The sequence below is a fragment of the Hyperolius riggenbachi genome, chromosome 2 (genome assembly GCF_040937935.1).
Source record: "Hyperolius riggenbachi isolate aHypRig1 chromosome 2, aHypRig1.pri, whole genome shotgun sequence".
Taxonomy (NCBI): domain Eukaryota; kingdom Metazoa; phylum Chordata; class Amphibia; order Anura; family Hyperoliidae; genus Hyperolius; species Hyperolius riggenbachi.
Window position 1 is genome coordinate 207,687,082 of NC_090647.1, and position 22,869 is coordinate 207,709,950.

The 22,869-nt window shown below is 40.1% G+C and overlaps 1 protein-coding gene across 4 annotated transcripts in view; it reads left to right on the forward strand.

The window, feature by feature from the left end:
- The window catches only part of MYO16 (myosin XVI), a 490,337-nt gene that overhangs the window by 100,133 nt on the left and 367,335 nt on the right, over positions 1–22,869 (forward strand). For all 4 annotated transcript variants that reach the window (XM_068268029.1, XM_068268033.1, XM_068268031.1 and 1 more), the window contains exons 2-4: positions 18,270–18,533; positions 19,854–19,924; positions 22,254–22,397. In XM_068268029.1, the coding sequence (XP_068124130.1) occupies positions 18,270–18,533; positions 19,854–19,924; positions 22,254–22,397 (479 nt within the window). The remainder of the gene's footprint in view (positions 1–18,269; positions 18,534–19,853; positions 19,925–22,253; positions 22,398–22,869) is intronic.

Here is a 22,869-nt window from a genome sequence, read left to right on the forward strand (position 1 = left end):
ATATATATATATAATACATATATATCCCACTAAATACATCTATCTATCCCTCTAAATAACCATAGATATAGATAGACCGTAGATGTCAACATAGCTCATGGCCCAGAAACGATCATTATATATGCAAACCAACTATTAATATGCAGAATTAGAGAGCTATACTGTATATGACTCATTAGGCCGTAGTAAATTACGTTTTCATATATATTTTCTTAAGAATCATTCACTTCTAATTAATGGAAAATATTCTCTGTGAGCAGAACATGAGGCCAAAGGTCTGACTTGATTGGCTGGATAATTATGCAGTAAATTATGCCATATGCAGCCACAGCAGCAAGTGTTTGCAAGGAATTGTGACAAAGATACTGTATTTTGTGCTTATAATAGTACACATTCAAGTGTTTAGCAGCAATGTAAAGAGCTGCTGTCATGTATTTAATGTAACTTAAAGTGGTCTGAAAGCCAGCATTTCTACTTTTCTCTAAAAGATTCCTCACAGCTTGAAAGCTACTATCCAAGAATTTCTTTTAGCAGAACATCACTGAAATGGTTAAACAAAGCACTTTGTCCTGCTATTCAGCTTCAAATCTGCATCCAAAGTGGAGATAACAGTAACTTTGTTTGCATTCCAATGTTGATACATGTGTGTAAACACAGTGTAGCAAGTGAAAAGGAGCTCTCTAGGAAGCGCTCTGTGCTTCAAGCACACAAACAGCTCAGAACAGCTATTTAGAAGATGTTAATATATAATAAAAAGCAGTTTGAATAATGGCAGGTTTCAGGGCAAGATAAACGACACTTTGGAAACTTTAATTTGTAAACCGACAATATAACTTATGCACAAAAGCAAATATGATAACTGTATGAGTAATAAAAAGTTATGTCTGAGTTTCAGATTACTTTAAATATTAATGTGAAAATAATCATAATTTTAGTTGTTTATTGTATTATTGTTTACATGCGTTATATTTAGGGATGGACGAATTAGTCTGCCGGCAAACAGTTCCTGGTGAATAACTACCATTTGGCAATTACTGCAAATTTTTGCTGCAAAAATTAATAATCACATTTGCATTTAATTTAAGGCTGCTTTCACAGTGCGACGTTAAAGTCGCACGTTATAAAAAGGAATAACACAGACTAACGCACAGCAATAGTAAGTCTGTGCAACATTCACAGTGCACATGTTGCGTTGTGTGTAACGTGTAGCAATATTTAGAAAGTGCTGCATGCTGTGCGTTATATGCGTTATTAGCTACGTAAGACTGTTTGCACATGCTCAGTAATGTGTTTGATTTTTTTAAAAATGTGACGCATGCGCCGTTTTTGTTCTATCAGTATGCAACGAAAATGGTGCACCAAGAGACGCATAACGCAGTTCAATATAGCGTTCAACTTCAAAACTAACATGCGTTGCGTTAGGGGCACGTTGTGCGACCTTAACGTCGCATCAAACGCAACGTCCCACTGTGAAAGAGGCCTTAATGTCAATGGCTGCCAACTTTAACAGTTGATAGCAAAGCTCCCATACATGTTAAAATCACCAAATTGCAAAGTATGTTTAGAAAAAAATAGGAATAGGAATTTTTTTTTTTTTTTTTTAAAAAGACCTTTTAGTTTTTGGGTTTTTTTTAAATGGATTTTGAATACTTCAAAGGAAAAATGTTTTTTACCTACCCTAAGACCGCCCCACGCCAATGGGCATGGTGGCGGCAGCCCCAGGACCGCCTAATGCCAATTGGCGTCAAGTCCTGGGGCTGGCTACTGCAGGAGATCGCTAGCAGGCTGCGCGCGCATCTCCTGCTTTTGGGGCGGAGCTCTTCTCCGCCTTCAGTCTCCGAACAGCGATTGCCACTCGTGAGACTGTTAGACGGTGAAACCGCTTAATTACCATGTACAGTGCTGTGATCAGCAGTGTGTGTGACACGGCTGACCCCTCCATTGCATCAAAAGTCATCAGCTGTCATAGGCTGAAGCCTATGACAAAATAAGGTAATAAATATTTACAAAAAAAAAATGGGCGATCAGACCCCACCAACAGAAAGCTCTGTTGGTGGGGAGAAAAGGGGGCGGGGGAATCACTTGTGTGCTGAGTTGTGCGGCCCTGCAGCTTGGCTTTAAAGCTGCAGTGGTCCATTTGTGGAAAAATGGCCTGGTCTTTAGGTGGGTTTAAAGAGAATCTGTATCCTTGCAAACTTAACAAAATAAACATACCAGCCTGTCTGCAGCGCTCTCCTCTCCCCCTCTGCGTCATTTTCGCCGCTCCCCGCCACTGTTTTGAGCAGTAAATCACACTTTTATTGCTTGTTTACAAAACATGGCCGCCAAAACCGGAAGTTCGTTGGGCAGAGCGTGTGCCCGCTTCCAGGGAGTGTGCATGAGAGCCATGCACGAGAGGAGCGCAAGTCTAAGCATGCGTTGTAGGTCCTCTCGTGCTGGCTCTATCTCAGCTGCCGATCAGCCTATCAGGGTCTCAGAGCCGGCTGCAATACACAGAGGCAGACCATTGATTCACTCTGCACAGCAGCATAAGTATTGCAGCCGCAGACTCTGATAGGCAAGTGTATTACAAGCCAGGGGAAGATATCTCACACACAATCAGCTCTCTTCCTGGTCTGCAGCCTCACAGCCAGATAGAGCAGAGACTACCTAATGTAACTCACGGGAGCGAGCATAGAGGGGCGTGGAGGGGGCGTGGAGGGAAGGCCTGCCTAACAGCTAAACAACAATGAAGAGTCAGCCCCTTCCAGAGACGGCACGACAAGTACGACTGAAGAGAGATAAGATGATTGATTACACTGACTCTGCAGCTACAAAGGGCTGCAGTAAGCCAGATCACATTAGATTTGCTTTAGGAACCTGTAGGACAGAAGAAATACAGCCGAAAAATTTGTTACAGAGTCTCTTTAACATTGCAGTCCTGAAGTGGTTAAAGTCATCAAAATGACACTCTGCAGCAGAATTTAGAACGTCGTTGTTCTAGGGCTTACTATACTTTAGTATAGCAAGTCCAGGGCTGGGAATTGGATTGACATGTGGGGAACGGTTTGTTGGCCATTGGTGCAGGGATCGATGCTTATAGCATTCTACGTCATTTGTCAAGGATCGAGAGGATATGGCAATGAATCATTTCCAAGGATACTGTCGGAGTAACGAAAAGGTACGTATTTATATTAAAGGTTTAACAGCAGTATTATCTAACTGCAGTATAGTAAAGCAACCACAAGATATCACTGTCTGTAAAATGATGCAATAATTTCTATGGTAGTGTGATCTCCTGTATTCATTTTCTGTTCTTGTGTGTTCTCAGTCCGCTGCATTTCCTGATAGTGCTGCATCATATATCTCTGCATGTTTTTCTTCAATGAAGAGTTATAACTTGTTATACTGGGTGCCTATCTGCATGTACAGACCCCTCTGCTCCATCAATTTATGATTAATTAAGAAAATTAAAGGACATTTTCGTGGTTGATTTTAATTTCATTTGAACTCTTTGTGGAAATGGGTAAGGGGTATGTTAGTACTCATTTCACCCGGGAAGGGGGCAGGTACCTGGGTGCCCCCTTTTTAAAGGGGACTCACAGATGCCACCATGACCGACCCCCCCCCCACATTGGGTGGATGGCCTTCACCTCCTTCTGGGCACCGGAGGTAAGGAAGAGAAAGTCCCCTTGTCTGCCCCTCTATTCCAGAGTCCCGCCCCCCATACATGGACCATTCAGGTGGGCATAGCACAGGATGTGGAGCCCAACATGGTCTAGGCTTGGCATTCTGGGTATCCCAGCCTAAATGGGTGACAAGGAGTTAAAGAGGCTCAGGATAGAGGACTTTAAAATTTTTAAAATTTAACTTATTAATGGACAAATCACAGTTTAAAAAAAGGTGTACACAAACCTGGGCTATGGAGTTTTTAAATTAAAGAAATTGTGGCTGTGGAGATGCCCTGAAGTTTTTAGAAGTTCATCTGCCATTAAAGTCAATGGGGCTCACTGCAAATGATCATTTCGGAAATTTCTGCACCAAAATTTGCAAATGTTTGGCCATTCCTACTTATATATAAATTTTAAAAACCACTATCCAGGTAATTTGGATACAGAATGAATTAATAGCTAGAATTAATGAATTAGTTATAATTATTCTTGGAGCTTATTACCACTAGGCGCAAACTTATTTTCCGGAATCATGTGCAATTGCAGATTCAGAAAGAACCACAAATGCACACGGTTTCCCATTAAAAACTGTTTGCCTTACTCCCACCAGTGCATTTGCATTTAAATATCCAAAAAAGGGGAAAATCTGGTCTCCTATGAAAATAAAGTAGTTACTAATTAATATAACATGACCACCTATATCAGAGAGATATGTTATTATGTTTTTTGTGTTCTTTGTGGATATCAGTGATATTAATTACGAAGAAGCTACACTCTGTATAGTATGTTGTCTGGAATACAGTATTTATATTATGGTATTTTTTTTTTGTTTACACACTTTGTTTTTTGAAAGTATTTATGGTTGATCAAAGAAGTGTGAAGTAATACAGGGATATTTAGAAATGCCATTAAAACAAAAGGCTAAAATTGGCAGGCGCATGTCCCTGACACTTACAAGTTTTCCATACCTGGAGGCTGATATAATGAAGGTGTACAGTGATTGTCATGTGATATGAATGAGCTGTTATAAGTCATATTGTGCATGTGGTTGTATCAGAAGCATCCAGTCACATTGAAAACCTAAGCCGAAATACCTGACATTTTACTAAATGGAGGTCTCTGTGATTTCCCTTAACCAAAGCCTCCAAGGAATTGGATGCCATCCTGTGGTGTCTACTCGATTTTAGCTTTTTGGCACATCACTACCTGGCTTTTTTAAAACGTGAAGCTTGGAATGTTTTCCCTAAACTCACCATGGTCTGTTAGATTTGGAGCTTTATTTCAAAGTGCTACTACTAGTTGGTTATGTTTCCTGTGTTACAACATAACAGATGTTAGTTTACTGCACACATAACCTATCAGCTGCCTCTATAGATGTTGCTGTTTTCCTTCATCCTCATGCCCCGGGCTTCTATAGTTGTTTTAAGTACAGCTGATTTTCTGGCTATGGCTGCTGTGGTTGTTTTTAGGCATTACTTCTTTCTGCATTGATAGGCCCAGGACGGCTAAATGTGTTTTTAGTTCAATGCTTGGGGTTATTACCATCTTACTACTTGGATTGAGACATGCAAATAATGCCAAGTTGATGCAGAATTATGCAAATGTTACTCACAATCTATGCAACTTGAAAATGGACCAATCAAATGCTTCCTCTGTAGGATTTGATTAGTCCATTTACAAGCTGCATAGATTTTCATAATTAGTGTAAATCTGTATCGTAATAAATAGCAAAATTCTCAAGTATCTCAAATTTATTTGCACCTCAGTGGCAATCCTTACTGACTAATGTGGACTTTAGTACAATTGGGCAAGACATTAAATAAACACAATACAACCATAGCTGGCACTGGCATGTAGCTTTAAAACAAAAATAGGGGAAGGCTAAGGGTTTATACTGTAAATAATACAGGGTGCTATATTCCTCATGTACCTTTTCATGAGTAAAGCAGATTTCTATAGAAAGCTTATGCATTGCAATGTATAATGTCAGATTATATTCACACATGAAAGCTGCTAATATTTATTTTCCCTCATAAAATATAAAAAGCTTTGGGTAAAAGTTACATTTAAATGGTTGAATACAGTGGTGCATCTAGCCTAATTGATTTGTGGTGCATGTCCCAAACACTTACTAAGGTGCCCTAAATCAGTCATTGGCAGCACTACACTAGTGGTCACGTTTGCAACTGGCTGCCTCTGTCAGTGCTTGGCATAACTGTAATTCTCATGCTAGCAGAGGTGCCCAGGGACTGTCAGTCTACTCTCGGAATAGGATGGAGGTTTATATATTAGATTATATATTTAGATTGTAAACTCGCAAGGGCAGGGCTCTCTCCCCCTTTTGTGTCTTGGAAATCATTATACATTTTATTCAGCATGTTAATTTTATCACTGTCATTACCAATTCTATATTTTGTATTTTGTATCATTCTTTGTATTTTGTCACTAATTATGTATCTTGTATATTAGTGTACACCATTGTCTGTATTATTATGTACCCCATGTTTGTTTCTTACTTTGTACAGCGCCACGGAATATGTTGGCGCTTTATAAATCAATAACAATAATAATATATGCCAGCTTCACCCTAGATTGTAAGCCCCTCTGAGGGAAGATGTGGGAAGATGTCAGTGCTATATCAATTCAAAATTCATAAATACAAATTTCCAACTCTCATCAGGTCAAGTAAAATCATACAAAAAAAAAAAAAAAAAAGAATATGAGTTTCTCACAAATAAGTTTAAGCAGTAAAGATATACTGCCTGCAAATTAATAAAACACCAAATAATTCATATACTAAGATCTGAACTCCTCTAGAAAAAGTGCTTAGTGTGTCAGTCATTTATACATCAGTAGCACTGATATAGTATATTTAGCAAACAAAAATGATCCAACACGCATAATACATTTCCCTAAACAGAATATTAAAAAGAGAAATAATATATAATAAAGAAATTAGAGGAAGCTAATCACTACTAAGACAAATAGATAGGAACTCAGATATTGCCATTTGACAGAGAGGTCACAGACAATACAGAGGACACAGAAACTAGCCTCACAGTTATCATTAAGTGCTTCTTGCTCAGAGGACATTGGTAATTCTGCCTTTGCTGTGAAATCATTCGTTACCAGAATGTAGTCATTTCATTTTACTTGTATTTTTATTATGTCAGAGGCTCAATTTTCCCAGTTGGTGGCAGAGTTTATAGACTTGTCCTGAGTCATTCAGCCAACACTATTGTGCTATATATATATATATATATATATATATATATATATATATATACGCAAAAATCTGTAACAAATGGTGGTAGCTAATGGGACCACCATTTGACATAAATACAATGGATGACTTCCTTTTATATAGACATTGTAACATTGTTTATAGAACTACTGTAGTTGTTTGCATGACTATTTCCTGGCTTCAGTGTATGCTGTTTAGCACAACATGTCATTATATGTTCCTGCAATTTGCCCATTATCTGCCTACATGATGGTTGTTGCTGTTAGCTAAGACAAATAACATTTATAAGGGGCTTTTCTCCTGGCGGACTCAAACCGCTTGAGTTGCAGCCACTAGGGCATGCTCATAAGGCAGTAGCAATGATAGGTGCTACCTGCTTACTGAACTGGAAGAGCAGAGATGAGATTCAAACCCAGATCTCCTGTGTCAGAGGCAGAGCCCAGTATGGTTACCCCAGTTGTTAATTCTCATACACATGCACAATTAATGTCACCCTTAATGTTCATGGATTGATCATCAGGTGACATTTCAGAGGATGAGTGCTGTACACACGTTCTGTTCAGATATAGTTGAGGGATGTACTGTTCAGTGGAGAGGGGAGGAGTGATGACACATGTATTTTAAATTTCAAATGTTTCTTTTGTGATAGTGGTCCTTTAGGCCTCTTTCACAGTGCGACGTTAAAGTCGCACGTTAGTAAATGTTTTAACGTGAACTAACGCACAGCAATATTAAGTCTGTGCAACATTCACAGTGCATACGTTGCGTTGTGTGTAACGTGTAGCAATATTTAGAGAGTGCTGCATGCTGTGCGTTTAGCAATAAATCTGCTGCGTTGTGTGTGTTGCACATGCTCAGTAATGTTTTTTTTTTTTTTTTAATGTAACGCATGCGCCGTTTTCATTCCATCACTGTGTGACGAAAACGGCGCACCAAACGCAGGGCTAAAGAATGTACTATAACGTCCAAGTTATAGTATTTCAATGTATTGCAATAGGGGCACGGTATGCGACCTCAACGTCGCATCAAACGCAACGTCCCACTGTGAAAGAGGCCTTAACCTATTAGCAGCCGCATCTGAGTTGTCTTCTTGTAGACAACTTGTTGCAGGGCAACGGAGAACTGCAAATCTTGGAATGCCTAATGCAGGCTATGCAGAGAGTGGGGCAGGGAGCGCTTTCATATTTACTTGTCTGCACCCTGGATCAGCTCTCCTCTTCCTTTTCTCTTCCCTGCAGCAGATGCTGTAATTGTGACATCTTCTTCTGGGTTTCGATCACATGATATGTGATCATGACCTAGAAAATGGTGTCAGCATTGCAGCTCCACTCGGTGGTGGAAGAGGGGTGGTGATAGCACCCGCTTCTGAGGAAAGCTGATCCAGTGTCTGGACGGGTAAATATGAAAGCACTTCCTGCACCCACTCTGCATTATAGCCTGCTGGGGGAGGCACACTGGGGGGGCGTTAAAACAAAGTGGTGCTGCAACGCACGTTGGAAAAAAACAAAATGACTGCCAAAAGGTTAAAGAATAAAGAAGAATGAAGACTGTCAGAATTAACTTTTGTGACATTTTGTGTTTATTTTGAGGGCTGATTTGTTTTTTTTTTAACGTGCTGCACTCATGTATTTTGTGTGAGACCATTTTCAGGGCTGAAAGTTGGATTTTTTTTTAAAAGGCACTTGAGAATCCTGCCTGCTGTATATGATATGACTTTGTCCCTTCATATAAATAAGTGATTCAAGAGGAAGAGTTACTAGAGATGGGACAGCAAATCCGTCACTCTCAAATCCCCAAATCGTTACAAAGATTCGGGATTCAAAGATTCTAATTCTACCGGAAGCACAACGTGTGGATCCCAGAGAGTTAATTACTTCACCCTTCAGCTATTCACTCTTCATATGTTGATGGTGGAGGGCGGGTGGGTCACCCTCTCATTTACTGGGATGGGGCTTCTGACTATCTATATTGGGGGGCTGTCTGGCTACCTACACTAAGGGAGCTACCTATACCGAGGGGCTGTCTACCTACTGGGGGGCTCTCTGGCTACCTACACTAGGGGAGTGACCTATACTGAGGGGCTGTCTACCTATACTGGGGGGCTCTTTGGATACCAATACTGGGGGGGGGGGGGGGCTCTCTGGCTACATACACTGAGGGGGCTCTCAGGCTGCTTATAAGGGGTAATCTCTGACTACCTGCACTGGAGGGGCTCTCTGGCTACCTGTACTGGGGGGCTCTATGAATACCTATATGGGGTGTCTCTGGCATCCTACACTGGGAGGCTTCCTTGCAACCTATACTGATTCGGGGCTCTCTGGCTAACTATACTGGGGAGCTCTCTGGCTACCTATACTTAGGGTCTCTCTAGCTACCTATACAGGGGAGGAGTCTCTTGCTACCTATACTAGAGGGATGCCTGGCTACACATACTGGGATGGGGGGCTCTCTGGCTACCAATCCTGTTTTTTTTTTTTGGGGGGGGGGGGCTATTTATACTGGTAGGGGATTTCTGGCTACCTATACTGGAGGGCTCTCTGGCTACTTCAGTGGCATAGCAATAAGGGTTGCAAAGGTAGCTACCGCACCAGGGCCCCTGGACCAGAGGGGCTCAGTAAGGGGTTCTCCTTCAACCACTTTACTTTATCTTTATTGGTGCTAAGCTGGTAATGATCACCTATGTGTGCCCTGATTATTTGTAACCATTAATGGACTGTTCTTTTCCCCCAGCTTACACCTCTCTACAGCTGTCCTTGGCCAGTTTTGGTGCTTCATATGCATTATGTATAGAGCACTTAAGGGGTCCCAATGTAAAACTCACACTGGGGCCCAGAGCTACTAGGCTATTTATACTGGGGGACACATCTGGATACATGTACTGGGGGCTCCCTCTGGTTGTCTGGCTACCAACTACTGGGGGAATACCTCTAGCTGCCGCATCACAAGAGTGTGCCACAGTCTGCAAGGAAGTGGAGATTTTTCCAATTTTGCACTGAAAGCTATTAAAGTGGACCTGAACTCTTGCACAAGACCGCAAGGAGAAATGCACACTGTATGTATTGAGAGAGTTTATTTAATCCCCCCTCATCTGTGACTAATCACAGGTTGTAATTTGATCACAGCTAAGTGAAGTTGCTGCTTTGGCAGAGCAACTAATTGGTAAACACAGGATGATAACAATATGTCTGCTTCCATGAAAGCAGGAAGTAGACACACTGCTGTTGTATTGCAGGATTAGTATTAGCTGTAACAAAGAAATGTTATTTTTTTCTTTAAAGGTTATTAACCTATTTTGGTTCCTGGACGTAGTTTCTACGTCCAGGAACCATGCGCGCTACCGCGCGCCCCCGCGGCCGATCGTGCCCGTGCACGCGCACTCCCGGCCGCGGATTCGGTAGCCAAGGAATCAATGTATCGGGCTATGGAGCCCGATCATTGATTCCTCTCCCCCGCTGAAAAAGCGACAGCCTCTCTCGGAAGCTGAGCTTTTTCTGGCCGTCTCCTTCCCGATGCGTCACTCTAAGCGCGTGCTACGCTTAGAGTGACGTCATGTAAACAAACTCATGGCCGCCATCTTGTGGCCAAAAAGTAATACTACACCTGAAAAAAACAAAACAAAAAGAATTAACACACATTTACATTATAAATCTATTGTTTACCTCCCACCCTCCCAAAAGTACCCAAATAAAATGTTTAGTATAAAAAAAACAAACCATTACAATAAAAAAAAAAAACATGTAAATATTTACCCAAGGGTCTAAACTTTTTAAATATCAATGTAAAGATGAAATATTTCTATATATTTTTTATTTTAAACTTGTAAATAGTGATAGATGCAAAATGGAAAAAATGCACCTTTATTTCCAAATAAAATATTGTCGCCATACATTGTGATAGGGACATAATTTTAACGGTGTAATAACCGGGACATATGGACAAATACAATACGCGAGTTTTAATTATGAAGGCATGTATTATTTTAAAACTATAATGGCTGAAAACTGAGAAATAATGAATTTTTCCATTTTTTTCTTATTCTTCCTGTTAAAATGCATTTACAGTAAAGTGGCTCTTAGCAAAATGTACCCCCCAAAGAAAGCCTAATTGGTGGCGGAAAAAACAAGATATAGATCAGTGCATTGTGATAAGTAGTGATAAAGTTATAGGCTAATGAATGGGAGGTGAACTTTTCTCACGTGAAAACGACGGAACCTGAATGGGTTAATCTGTTAAGTATCTATTAGAGCAAAGAGAAAGTTGTGAACTCTTGTCTGCTTTAAGCCTAGAGACTGCCCAGCGAAAGAAGGAGCAGGTAACAACGATGCAAGATGTGCCTGTTAATTTAATTTGGGCATCGCTATAAGCCGGTATGAAATTAGCAGCTATAGTGGTATACGCAGGACCAGGAATGGTGGGTGGCGGCGTGGAAGGCAGAAGCGGAATGCCCGAGCCCTTGGAAAGGAGAGCTGCAGCTGCAGTTGGAAGCCGGAGCTCTGGGCTGCAGCTGCTTGGACTTGGTTGGGAGAGGTAGAATGTCCTCAAATGTACAGATATTCTAGTATTGGCTTTTTTACCACCTGTGCCCTTTTTTACCGGGCGCCTTTTTTCAAATATACTCCTCTTGAGATGCTGGAGACTGATACATTGTATACTTCATTGCAAAGGGATAGTGGTACTATATAATGAAGGGGGGCAGGGGCATTAACTGTCCAAGGATATAGATAATCTAACACAGGTGGGAAACTTTTTTTATATAAAGGATACATAAATGCGAGATTCGAGATGTTAAACAAATTCAAGAACCTTTTAGGATTTGGATACCAATTTGAGAAAATTTGGAATTTATCCCATCTCTGGTTTATACCAATATCTGGATCAGAAATAGTTACCCCAGATGGGAATTCAGCTTCTCTTTACAGTCAGTACAGTGAAGCACATTAGAGTGCGGTAGTGCTTTACTGCTTATCGACACTATGAATATTTCTATAACGCAACACATACCAGCTTGGCATAGAGCCAAGTTTTCATGTATTCCTCATTTCTTTAAACAGAAGAGTGGAGCAGAAATAGTTTTCTTTTTTTAGCTCTAATAAAATGAGCAATGCAGTGTTGCTGCTAATACAGTCTTACTGTTATATTTGCCGATTATGATTACTGCATACAATTTGACAATGCTTTATCTGTAAGAGTTAGGTAACCCATAACTTCAACAATGTTTTTGGAAAGTGGCTCTAAATATCCCTAAATAACAAACAGAGGTTGCTTGCAAAAAAAAATGTACAAGGCTGATAAGTATGCAGCTTAATATTACTTAAAAGAAGGCTACTTTCCAAATCAAATCCCTAGCCAAAATAATCTAAAGGTGCCCACTAACCATACAATTTTTTACGAAGAATCGTCCAATTGATCAGAGAAGTGTAATCAGAAATAAAATGTCTTATGACATTGATTATTTCACCATCAGTGATCCAATCTATAGCCAATCTATAGCCATCGCAGACTTGCTCGGATCCTCCTGTCCCTGGCGGCAGCCACTTCCGCTTTCGCCGACAGGCATGGGAACTCGAGTGATTCTTCTCGTTCCCGGCCGCATTAGTAGTATAGAGGGCGCTATTGCGGCCAGGAACGCGAGGTATCAGTCGCATGGCCGGGCCTATCGGTGAAAGTGAAAGTAGCTGCCGGTGGGAGACAGGAGGATCCGAGCGAGTCTGCGTGGGCACAAGATGGCTGCATTGCCCCAGGACGTCCCCAAGTGAGCAAAACTCTTTTAAAATGCATGAGTATACAATGTACATTTTGCCCACAATAAAATCCCTTATAAATGTTTGTGTGTTTTTTCCTATGTTGCTATCACTTACAATAGGTTGTAAAAAATCTGACAGATCGGGCTGGTTTTGCACTTACTGAACTAAATGACTGTTGCTCAGTCCAAGTGCCAAAATAGGGAGACTGGCCAGCATCTTTGCATAAATTTATTCAATAGAGTGCTTTTTAAAAGAATAAAGTAAATAATGAGAATCCCCACGAAGACTTGGACTAGTCCAAAATCTGTCATATCCGTCAGATTTTTACTACCTATTGTAAGCAACAGCAACATAGGAAAAAGTAACACATAGTGCATTTTACTCTGGGAGAAATGTACATTTTATACATTTGCATACACTTGCATCTTAAATGTTAAAGTTTTTAGCAATAGTAGCCCTTCAATTTGCATTCATGGGCACTCTCTCTCCCTCTCCCTCCATCTCATTATTGCATGCGCACACACACACGCACACACACACACACACACCACACACACACCACACACACACCACACACCACACACCACACACCACACACACACACCACACATACTCACATATATGTATACATATATATATATATATATATATATGTATACATATATATATATATATATATATATATATATGTATACATATATATATATATATATATATATGTATACATATATATATATATATATATATATGTATTATAATGTATATGTATACATGCACGCACACACACACCACACACACACACACACACACACACACACACACATACTCACATATATGTATACATATATATATATATATATATATATATATATATGTATTATAATGTATATGTATACATGCACGCACACACACACACACACACACACACACACACCACACATACTCACATATATGTATACATATATATATATATATATATATGTGTATACATATATATATATATATATATATATATATATATATGTATACATATATATATATATATATATATATATATATGTATTATAATGTATATGTATACATGCACGCACACACACACCACACACACGGACACACACACTCACATACATAGACACACACACGTATATGCATACTGTGTGTGTATATATATAATATATATATATATATATATATATATATACACTCACACATACACACACGCACACTTCTAGTATTTCATAGCACCAACATTGTTATTCTTTTTAGATTTGTTTTATATTTCTGTGCATTTATAATGTATTTTATAACGTAATTGGTCATGGTTCCAGCTGTGTATCACCATGTGATTGCTAATTGTCTCCTGGGTTACAAGTGAAAATATCATTAGTGCAGAAGTGATCTCTATCTAAGTAGGGCAATGGCGGGTGTGCTAATAAGCTGAAAGGTCATACTTTATTTGTCACTAAGTTAGCATAATCATGTAGCTGTATTTTTCTGCAGTGTACTGTTACCTAATCTGTTGAGTGTGAGTGCAGGTGTCACTGTGAAAAATAGCAGAAATGTACCCAATCTGAGATTTGACATAGATTTTAGAAGTCCAACAACACTTCCAGTGAAGCTTCTTTTAGATGGGAGACTAAACTGTGCACTTGTTGTGCAGTTCAACTTGCCGTCTACCACCCACGAGCGCCATTTGGGTATAGTTAAAATGGGTAGCGTTTGTAACACAACGTGTGCCAGTGCTTGACAAGCAGGGGCATTACTATGCAGCAGAGAATCATGACATGTCACATCTGAGCACAGAGGCAACTGCGCTCAGATGTGATTCTATGGGGAAGGCCGCCCCCCAGCACCGGGCCGGTGCACAAGAGCAGTTGACAGGCGGTGAATTCACAGCCTTCAGCTGCTCATATGAAAGAGGCCTTACTCAGTTTTGTTAAAATAAAATGTAACTGACTGTTCAGTGCAGTCTCATTCTTAGTGGTGTAGCTATAGAGACATGGGCCCCACCACTTATTTTACACTGCCCTCCACCTTCCCCAACACTGTGTTATATGACACACCACCAAAATAATCTCTCTACAGACAGCCACTATGTGAGAGAGGCATGAACAGACAAATATGAATGCCTTTGTTAATAACCACTGTTCCATATAAATATAGAGGTGATCATTACCACTATAGCACTAAAAAAGAGCTACTGCTGCAACTAGAGGGACCCTAAAGTGCAGGGCCCTGGTGTGACTGTAACCCTTGCATCCCCTGTTTCTACTCCACTGCTCATTCTGGCTTCATTGTCTTCACTTTCCATTCATTCTACAGTGGTTTGCAAAAGTATTCGGCCCCTTTGAAGTTTTCCACATTTTGTCATATTACTGCCACAAACATTAATCAATTTTATTGGCATTCCACGTGAAAGACCAATACAAAGTGGTGTACACGTGAGAAGTAGAACGAAAATCATACATGATTCCAAACATTTTTTTACAAATAAATAACTGCAAAGTGGGGTGTGCGTAATTATTCAGCCCCCTTTGATCTGAGTGCAGTCAGTTGCCTGATGAGTGCTAATGACTAAATAGAGTGCACCTGTGTGTAATCTAATGTCAGTACAAATACAGCTGCTCTGCGATGGCTTTAGAGGTTGTCTAAGAGAATATTGAGAATATATGGGAGCAACAACACCATGAAGTCCAAAGTACATACCAGACAGGCCAGGGATAAAGTTATTGAGAAATTTAAAGCAGGCTTAGGCTACAAAAAGATTTCCAAAGCCTTGAACATCCCACAGAGCACTGTTCAAGCGATCATTCAGAAATGGAAGGAGTACGGCACAACTGTAAACCTACCAAAACAAGGCCGTTCACCTAAACTCACAGGCCGAACAAGAAGAGCACTGATCAAAAATGCAGTCGAGGCCCACGGTGACTCTGGACGGAGCTGCAGAGATCTACAGCTCAGGTGGGAGAATCTGTCCATAGGACAATTATTAGTTGTGCACTGCACAAAGTTGGCCTTTATGGAAGAGTGGCAAGAAGAAAGCCATTGTTAACAGAAAAGCATAAGAAGTCCCATTTGCAGTTTGCCACAAGCCATGTGGGGGACACAGCAACCATGTGGAAGAAGGTGCTCTGGTCAGATGAGACTAAAATTGAACTTTTTGGCCAAAATGCAAAACGCTATGTGTTGTGGAAAACTAATACTGCACATCACTCTGAACACACCATCCCCACTGTCAAATATGGTGGTGGCAGAATCATGCTCTGGGGGTGCTTCTCTTCAGCAGGGACAGGGAAGCTGGTCAGAGTTGATGGGAAGATGGATGGAGCCAAATACAGGGCAATCTTGGAAGAAAACCTCTTGGAGTCTGAAAAAGACTTGAGACTGGGGCGGAGGTTCACCTTCCAGCAGGACAATGACCCTAAACATAAAGCCAGGGCAACAATGGCATGGTTTAAAACAAAACATATCCATGCGTTAGAATGGCCCAGTCAAAGTCCAGATCTAAATCTAATCGAGAATCTGTGGCAAGATCTGAAAACTGCTGTTCACAAACACTGTCCATCTAATCTGAGGGAGCTGAAGCTGTTTTGCAAAGAAGAATGGGCAAGGATTTCAGTCTCTAGATGTGCAAAGCTGGCAGAGACATCCCCTAAAAGACTGGCAGCTGTAATTGCAGCAAAAGGTGGTTCTACAAAGTATTGACTCAGGGGGCTGAATAATTACGCACACCCCACTTTGCAGTTATTTATTTGTAAAAAATGTTTGGAATCATGTATGATTTTCGTTCTACTTCTCACTTGTACACCACTTTGTATTAGTCTTTCACGTGGAATGCCAATAAAATTGATTCATGTTTGTGGCAGTAATATGCCAAAATGTGGAAAACTTCAAGGGGGCCAAATACTTTTGCAAATGACTGTATATTTAGATGTTTTGGATAACTTATGATTTGGGATTTGGTATCTGATTAGAGAATGAGGGGATCACCCAACAAGCACAATCTTTTTAAAGCGTGTGATTCCTGTTCTGTTGCTGCTTTGCTCATTTAACCCCATGTTTCTCAAACAGAAATGGAGATTTTTTTTTAGTAACTTTTTTTAGGAAAAAAAAACCTCACCAACTATTTGGAGATACATAACGAAAGTTTGTAGATAGGCAGATCAAACATGGACTTTGGTATTTGAAAATGATCTCCCTACACTGAACTGTAAACGGAAAGCAGATGATTATACATTTTTTTATAAATAGCACTGGCAGACAAATCTAATACCGCAGTGTCAGGAGATATCGTAGTGCTATTACAAGCCTTTAATGCCATAAAAGTATTCATACTACACATTCACTTTGTTCACTACCAGCCTTTAGAAAGATTTTTCTGGATAATTAAAAATATTGCCCCCATTTCTGACCCTATTGTGTAACAGCACAAAGGGGAGCCCCTTCTGGGAGATCTTCACAGGAAACAGTGAAACACTTGCCCAGCTGTTTTCATTAACTCAGCAGGTTGGAGCCTGACATAGATGTAAAATTATTTTTCTAGGCTAGCTTTTGACTAAATAGCTGCATGGCTGGCTGGTGCCACTGTAAGGAAAATCTAACCTTGCTGCTCTCTGCCTTGTTGAAACATGGGAGGGTACATTAGGAATACTTCTGTAGTACTATACGAAAAGGTAGCCATTCCTACATGTGTTCTTTAGGCTTTCCAATGCACTGGATTTTAAAGCAGGATTGTCAGCCACAAAATCAAATTCCATTCACCCACTGCTCTGTGTTTATTATGTAGTCTACATGTAGTCTGCATTGCAAGCATTCTAATGTAATCATAAATGTTTCTACTGTAATGAGTCTTATTTCAGTCAGTCTGGCTCTATTCTGGTACACTGCTGAGGATAGGGAAGCTTGTTATCTCCCCTCCCACCTTTCTGCTCCTCTCTGATTGGCTGACGGCAGCTGAGTGTGACAAGGGAAGGGAAGTACACCGCATCCCTCTGCAGAAGCTGCTGAAATAGGATCCATGCTGTGTTCATTTGTTTACAAAGCAAACTAGGTATAACAGTGTAATTTCTAGGAGAAAAAAAGAGTAAGGGAGAAAATTTCATCAGGATTAGCTTCAGTCAGAAGAAGTAAAAATGGAAAATGTCAGGTTCGGTTTTCTCTTTGTTTACTATTTAAAATTCACTGAAATCAAAACATGGACAGTACAATACATCTGTTATGTAAGTAGAACAAGTATTTATCTACTTATATATATGTTTTGTTTCCTGTGATAGTATGGCTGTCCCTGTTGCTTTAACTACAAAAGAATCCTAAAAATCCTACAAGCACACCAATAGTTAACATTTTGATGTCTCTAAGGCCCCTTCAAGGTTTTTAAGGTCGCAGTGTGGAAGCAAAAAAAAATGTGTGAAACATACTTTCCATTGAAAGTATGCCTCACTTCTGGTATATATGCAGAATTTGGCTGGTTACCATGTGGTGACCCACCGCACCACAAGCACCGTGGTATGCAGTGACACAGTAAGTGTAAAAGGGGCCTAATATACAGAAGGATGCAATGTGAACTGCTGTCTATCTCATGTTCAGACCTTGGAAACCTAGTGAGTCTTGTTCATTTGTTCTCTCTAACAGGCTGTTTCCAGCTTTGTAATGTGTTTCGATCACATGACATGGAAATTGACCAGTGCTTGCTGGAGTCCCTTCCTCTGGGCCAGCGCCAGCGTCTGGTAAGGCGTATGCGCTGTGACCAAATCAAGGCCTATTATGAGCGAGAAAAGGCATTGCAAAAGCAAGATGGATATAAGAAAAAAAGCAGACAAAGAAAAAACTACAAAGTTAATTTCCACCTCTCCGATAAAATACAAGATGCAATAATCCACCATGATGATAAAGAAGGTAAGTAATATGTGGACTTTACTTGCTATATTATATATGATACAGAGAGCCTCATGGTTTGAGAGCTACAATACACAAGACCATACTTCAGTATGAATTAATTAGAATGATTTTATGACTGATTGATTTAAGCTTCTGCATAATGTTTCACTTTGTGAGATATAATTAAAGAGAAACTCCGACCAAGAATTGAACTTTGTCCCAATCAGTAGCTGATACCCCCTTTTACATGACAAATCTATTGCATTTCACAAACAGACCATCAGGGGGCACTGTATGACTCATTTTGTGATGAAACACCTCCCACAAGAAACTCTGGTACCGCGGTACTCTGGGCAAACTGCCACAATGTAACAATGTTCACAGACAGGAAATGGCTGTTTACAGCTGTCTGTAACAGCCAAAACAGCTAGGAGCAGCTACATAACCTGCCCACAGTAAAAATGTCACCATGTGATAAATGTCAGAATGTAAATCTGGGAGAGGAAAGATTTTACAATGAGCAAACACTGACTAAATCATTTATACAGAATTATTGTAAAAATGAAGCACTTTTTTATTACATTATTTTCACTGGAGTTCCTCTTTAAGCATACCTGTATGATAACCTGTTTATTGTACACAGGGCAGTAAATAAGTCATTTAGGCCATGTCTCCATCCTTTTGACTCCAGGCAAAAAAAGATTCATTAAAGGACCACTATTGGGAAAATTGAATGTATCTATTTGGATTGTTGTGGTAGCCGAGCTTGCGCCAATCGTTCAAAATTCAGTTGTGTACTTCCTGTCCAGCACGGGGCGGAGCTAAACAAATCACCCTATTGGCGCTCTAGGCCACAGGGTGATTAAAAGACTAAATGGTGAGGTGTGATTGTCCTGCAGCAGGCTCCCCTGACAGTGTACAGTACCAAGCATGCAAATAACCTCAGCTGTGTTTCTTTTCTTATTTTTCTACCTGAAAGAGCTATGGTAAATATTTTGTCTGCAATTAAGACAGTTACTCTCTAGTCGGGACCTAGTCAAATTATAGGGTTACCCTCACTGATAAGGAATTACAGCCACAGTACTCTTGCCTGGCAGAGTGCAGGGTAAGATACCTTAAAAGAAAAAAGTATTTTTTGAGAGTAGGAGGGTATATACAATTGTTTACAGTATCTCAGCAGTTTATTTTCACCTCAGGTTAACTTTAATAGAATTAACTTTTAGCTGTGCCATCAGACTGTCCTGAAATAGCGCTAACTTTTCATATCTGTCATTGCTGGATGTTAAATTTACTATAGGTTTATCACAAGTATTATGCTTTGTGTTTGTAACTTTCCAGTGTTGCAGTTACTTAAGGATGGTGCTGATCCTCATACACTTACCGTTTCTGGGGGCTGCCTGCTTCATCTGGTGAGTATTTTGGAAAAAAAGAAATATATTGCATAGAAATTATGTATACCAAGTTGCTTTGAGGTGCAAATGAGATATTTTATTTATTTATTGTATTTATAAAGCGCCAACATATTATGCAGTGCTGATATACATCACAAAGGTAAATGTTGATTCATACTGGGTATTTATGCCACTAAAGGATATATTTTGGCCAAGGTGATACTATTTCTATATAGTGTTGCTAGGTTCACAGTAATGTAGATACTGGAACCTGTGTTCACAACTGGACCGGCTGGTTTGCAAATGTGTGTGTCCCCAAAGCCTTGCTTGCAGGTTCACTTGCCAAACCACATTGTGAGAAGTTAGCTGAGGTCAGTCAGTGCTGACTGGGCCTCCTTATCCCCTGCCAGCACCTCTTCCCTGCCCGCTCACTCAGGCCTAGTGCACACCGAGCGGTTTTGGTAGCGTTTTTAGAACCGCTTGCGGATGTGGAAACGCTTGGGTAATGTATTTCAATGGGCTGGTGCACACCAGAGCGGGAGGCGTTTTGCAGAAACGCATACTCCCAGGCTGCAGCATTTTTTGGATTTCGGAGGCGTTTCTGCCTCCAATGTTAAGTATAGGAAAAACGCAAAACACTTCATAAAACGCCAGATAAGAGTGGTTTTCCAGGCATTTTTGTTACAGTAGCTGTTCAGTAACAGCTTTACTGTAACATTACCTGTAGTCTGCTACACAAAAACGCTACCAAAAATGCTTCACTTTAAGTAAAAAACGCTACACAAAACCGCAAAACGCTAGCAAAATGCTTCATAATAATAAGAAAAAACGCTTCAAAAAGCTAGTGTTTTGCGGATGTGCTAGCGTTTTTTGGTGTGCACTAGGCCTCAAACATTACAACCAAACAGAGTGCTGCTCTTTTACATACACTCTTCATCCCGCCTATCCAGCCCTTCATGCTACCTCCCCACTTCCATGACATCATCCTGTCTTGTGTGCAGATGAATCATCAGGCAGAAGTAGGGGTGAAGGGGTGCTGGCTGGGGACTAGAAGGCTGCTTGATTGGTAAACTGGCAAAAATCCAAAATCTACGACTTGCATTGTGTGAAAACTTGGCAAAGTCTTGTTTTCATATATAATTCTCTAAACAGATGATTACAACATACCAGCTATTTTACCTTTTGCTCATCCCCCTTATCATTCACAACCAGGCAGAGATAAGGGGTATGCTAGACCCATTCAAATGTCCATAATTAAACATATTTTTTTATTTTACCCTTTAGTTAAAACAGGTATCCAAAGTTTAGATACACTTTAATTGCCTGTTTTTTTAGATTATCCCCTGGTATGGTTTTATGTATGGTCCTTAAATGGTTAATAGAGAAATAGAAAACATAAATAAATAGAATTGTGAATGATATTAGCTATTTTCTTCTGTCTATTACAGCAAGTAGTTAGGAGTCATCCCCTGCTTGCTTTGTAGCTTACGTGCCAGTATTATCCCTTTATTAATACTCACCTAGTTCTGCATTCATCTTTAAAGAAAACCTGAACTGAAAATTAAAAGTCAAAATAACCATACACAGGTCATACTTACCTCCCGTGTAGTCTACTCTTTAATCTATTTTTCCTCTCCTGCGTCCTGTTTGTCCACTGTGATCAATGGAATTCTCCGTCCTCCATTTTGAAAATAGCCATTACCCCATAACAGCTTCCTGGTCAGCACACAGTTAAACTGTAACATCGCCCACTTGAGCCATAGAGAAACATGGACACATCAGTTCTCCTCTGCGCTGTAACTGACAGCAACTGATATATAACTGACAGCAACTGATATATTTCAGTTCTGACAAAATGTTGTCAGAACTGGAAGGGATCATTGTCAGAAGAAAATGGTGAGCTTCTGAGAGGAACTAATGGCAAGGTAACGATGTAATGTTCATTTGAAGTTACCTCATGTGTTTATTTTAAATAATTTTACTCGGTACAGGTTCTCTTTAAGGTTTCCATGAAACATGTTGCCTTCTCAAGGGATCTTTATGTACTGCACATTAGTGTGTACTCAGACATTTACATTTACTTTTGCCACCCTGTTAGCTTGTAGAGGCAGTGGCACACCCCTAGAAATAACCATCATTGCAATCTAACTAAAATACAATGCTTGCCTTGCTTCCAAGCCATCCATAACCAGTGCTAGTGCATGTAATTTGCCTCAAATTATAATATTTTCTTCCTCCTAATAGCCATGACTTTCTGCACATGGTCAATTATAGCTGAAAGCAGCCCTTGAAATGTATTATGTAAATTTTTCTTTTCAGCTATGAGATTTAATCCTTTTTCTTGCAGTGTGCGCGGTATGATAATGCCTTTGCAGCCGAAATCCTCATTGACCGAGGAGTAAATGTAAATCACCAGGACGAGGAATTCTGGACTCCCATGCATGTTGCGTGTGCTTGTGACAACCCCGATATTGTTCTCCTACTTCTTTTTGTAAGTGCTAAATTACAAGTCAATATATATGCAAAAAATGTCATTGTTATTGTCCTGAGAGTAATGGCCTGCAGTGGTCACATCACACGGTCACAGCTTCAGCCATAGGTATTTTTATAGGGATAACATCTTTATGTAGGCTGCTTGAAATCAGTAATTCAATAACATCCAGAGTTGGGGAACAGTAGGCTAAAGCCTAGTACGCATATCAAATTTTGATTGGCCTTTGACTGACCATGACCAACCTTATTACCCACCTCCATGTAGTATGATGTCCAGCTGTCTTTCAAAACTATGAACAGATTGTGCAGAACTGCAGTAAAGCCATCATACTGCATGGAGGTATCAATATTGGCCAACCATTGACCAATCAAAATTGGACCAGACAAGTTGAGCAGTTTGGCAGAACTGTGATCTAATTTAAAATGTGTGTGTGTGTGTGTGTGTGTGTGTGTGTGTGTGTGTGTGTGTG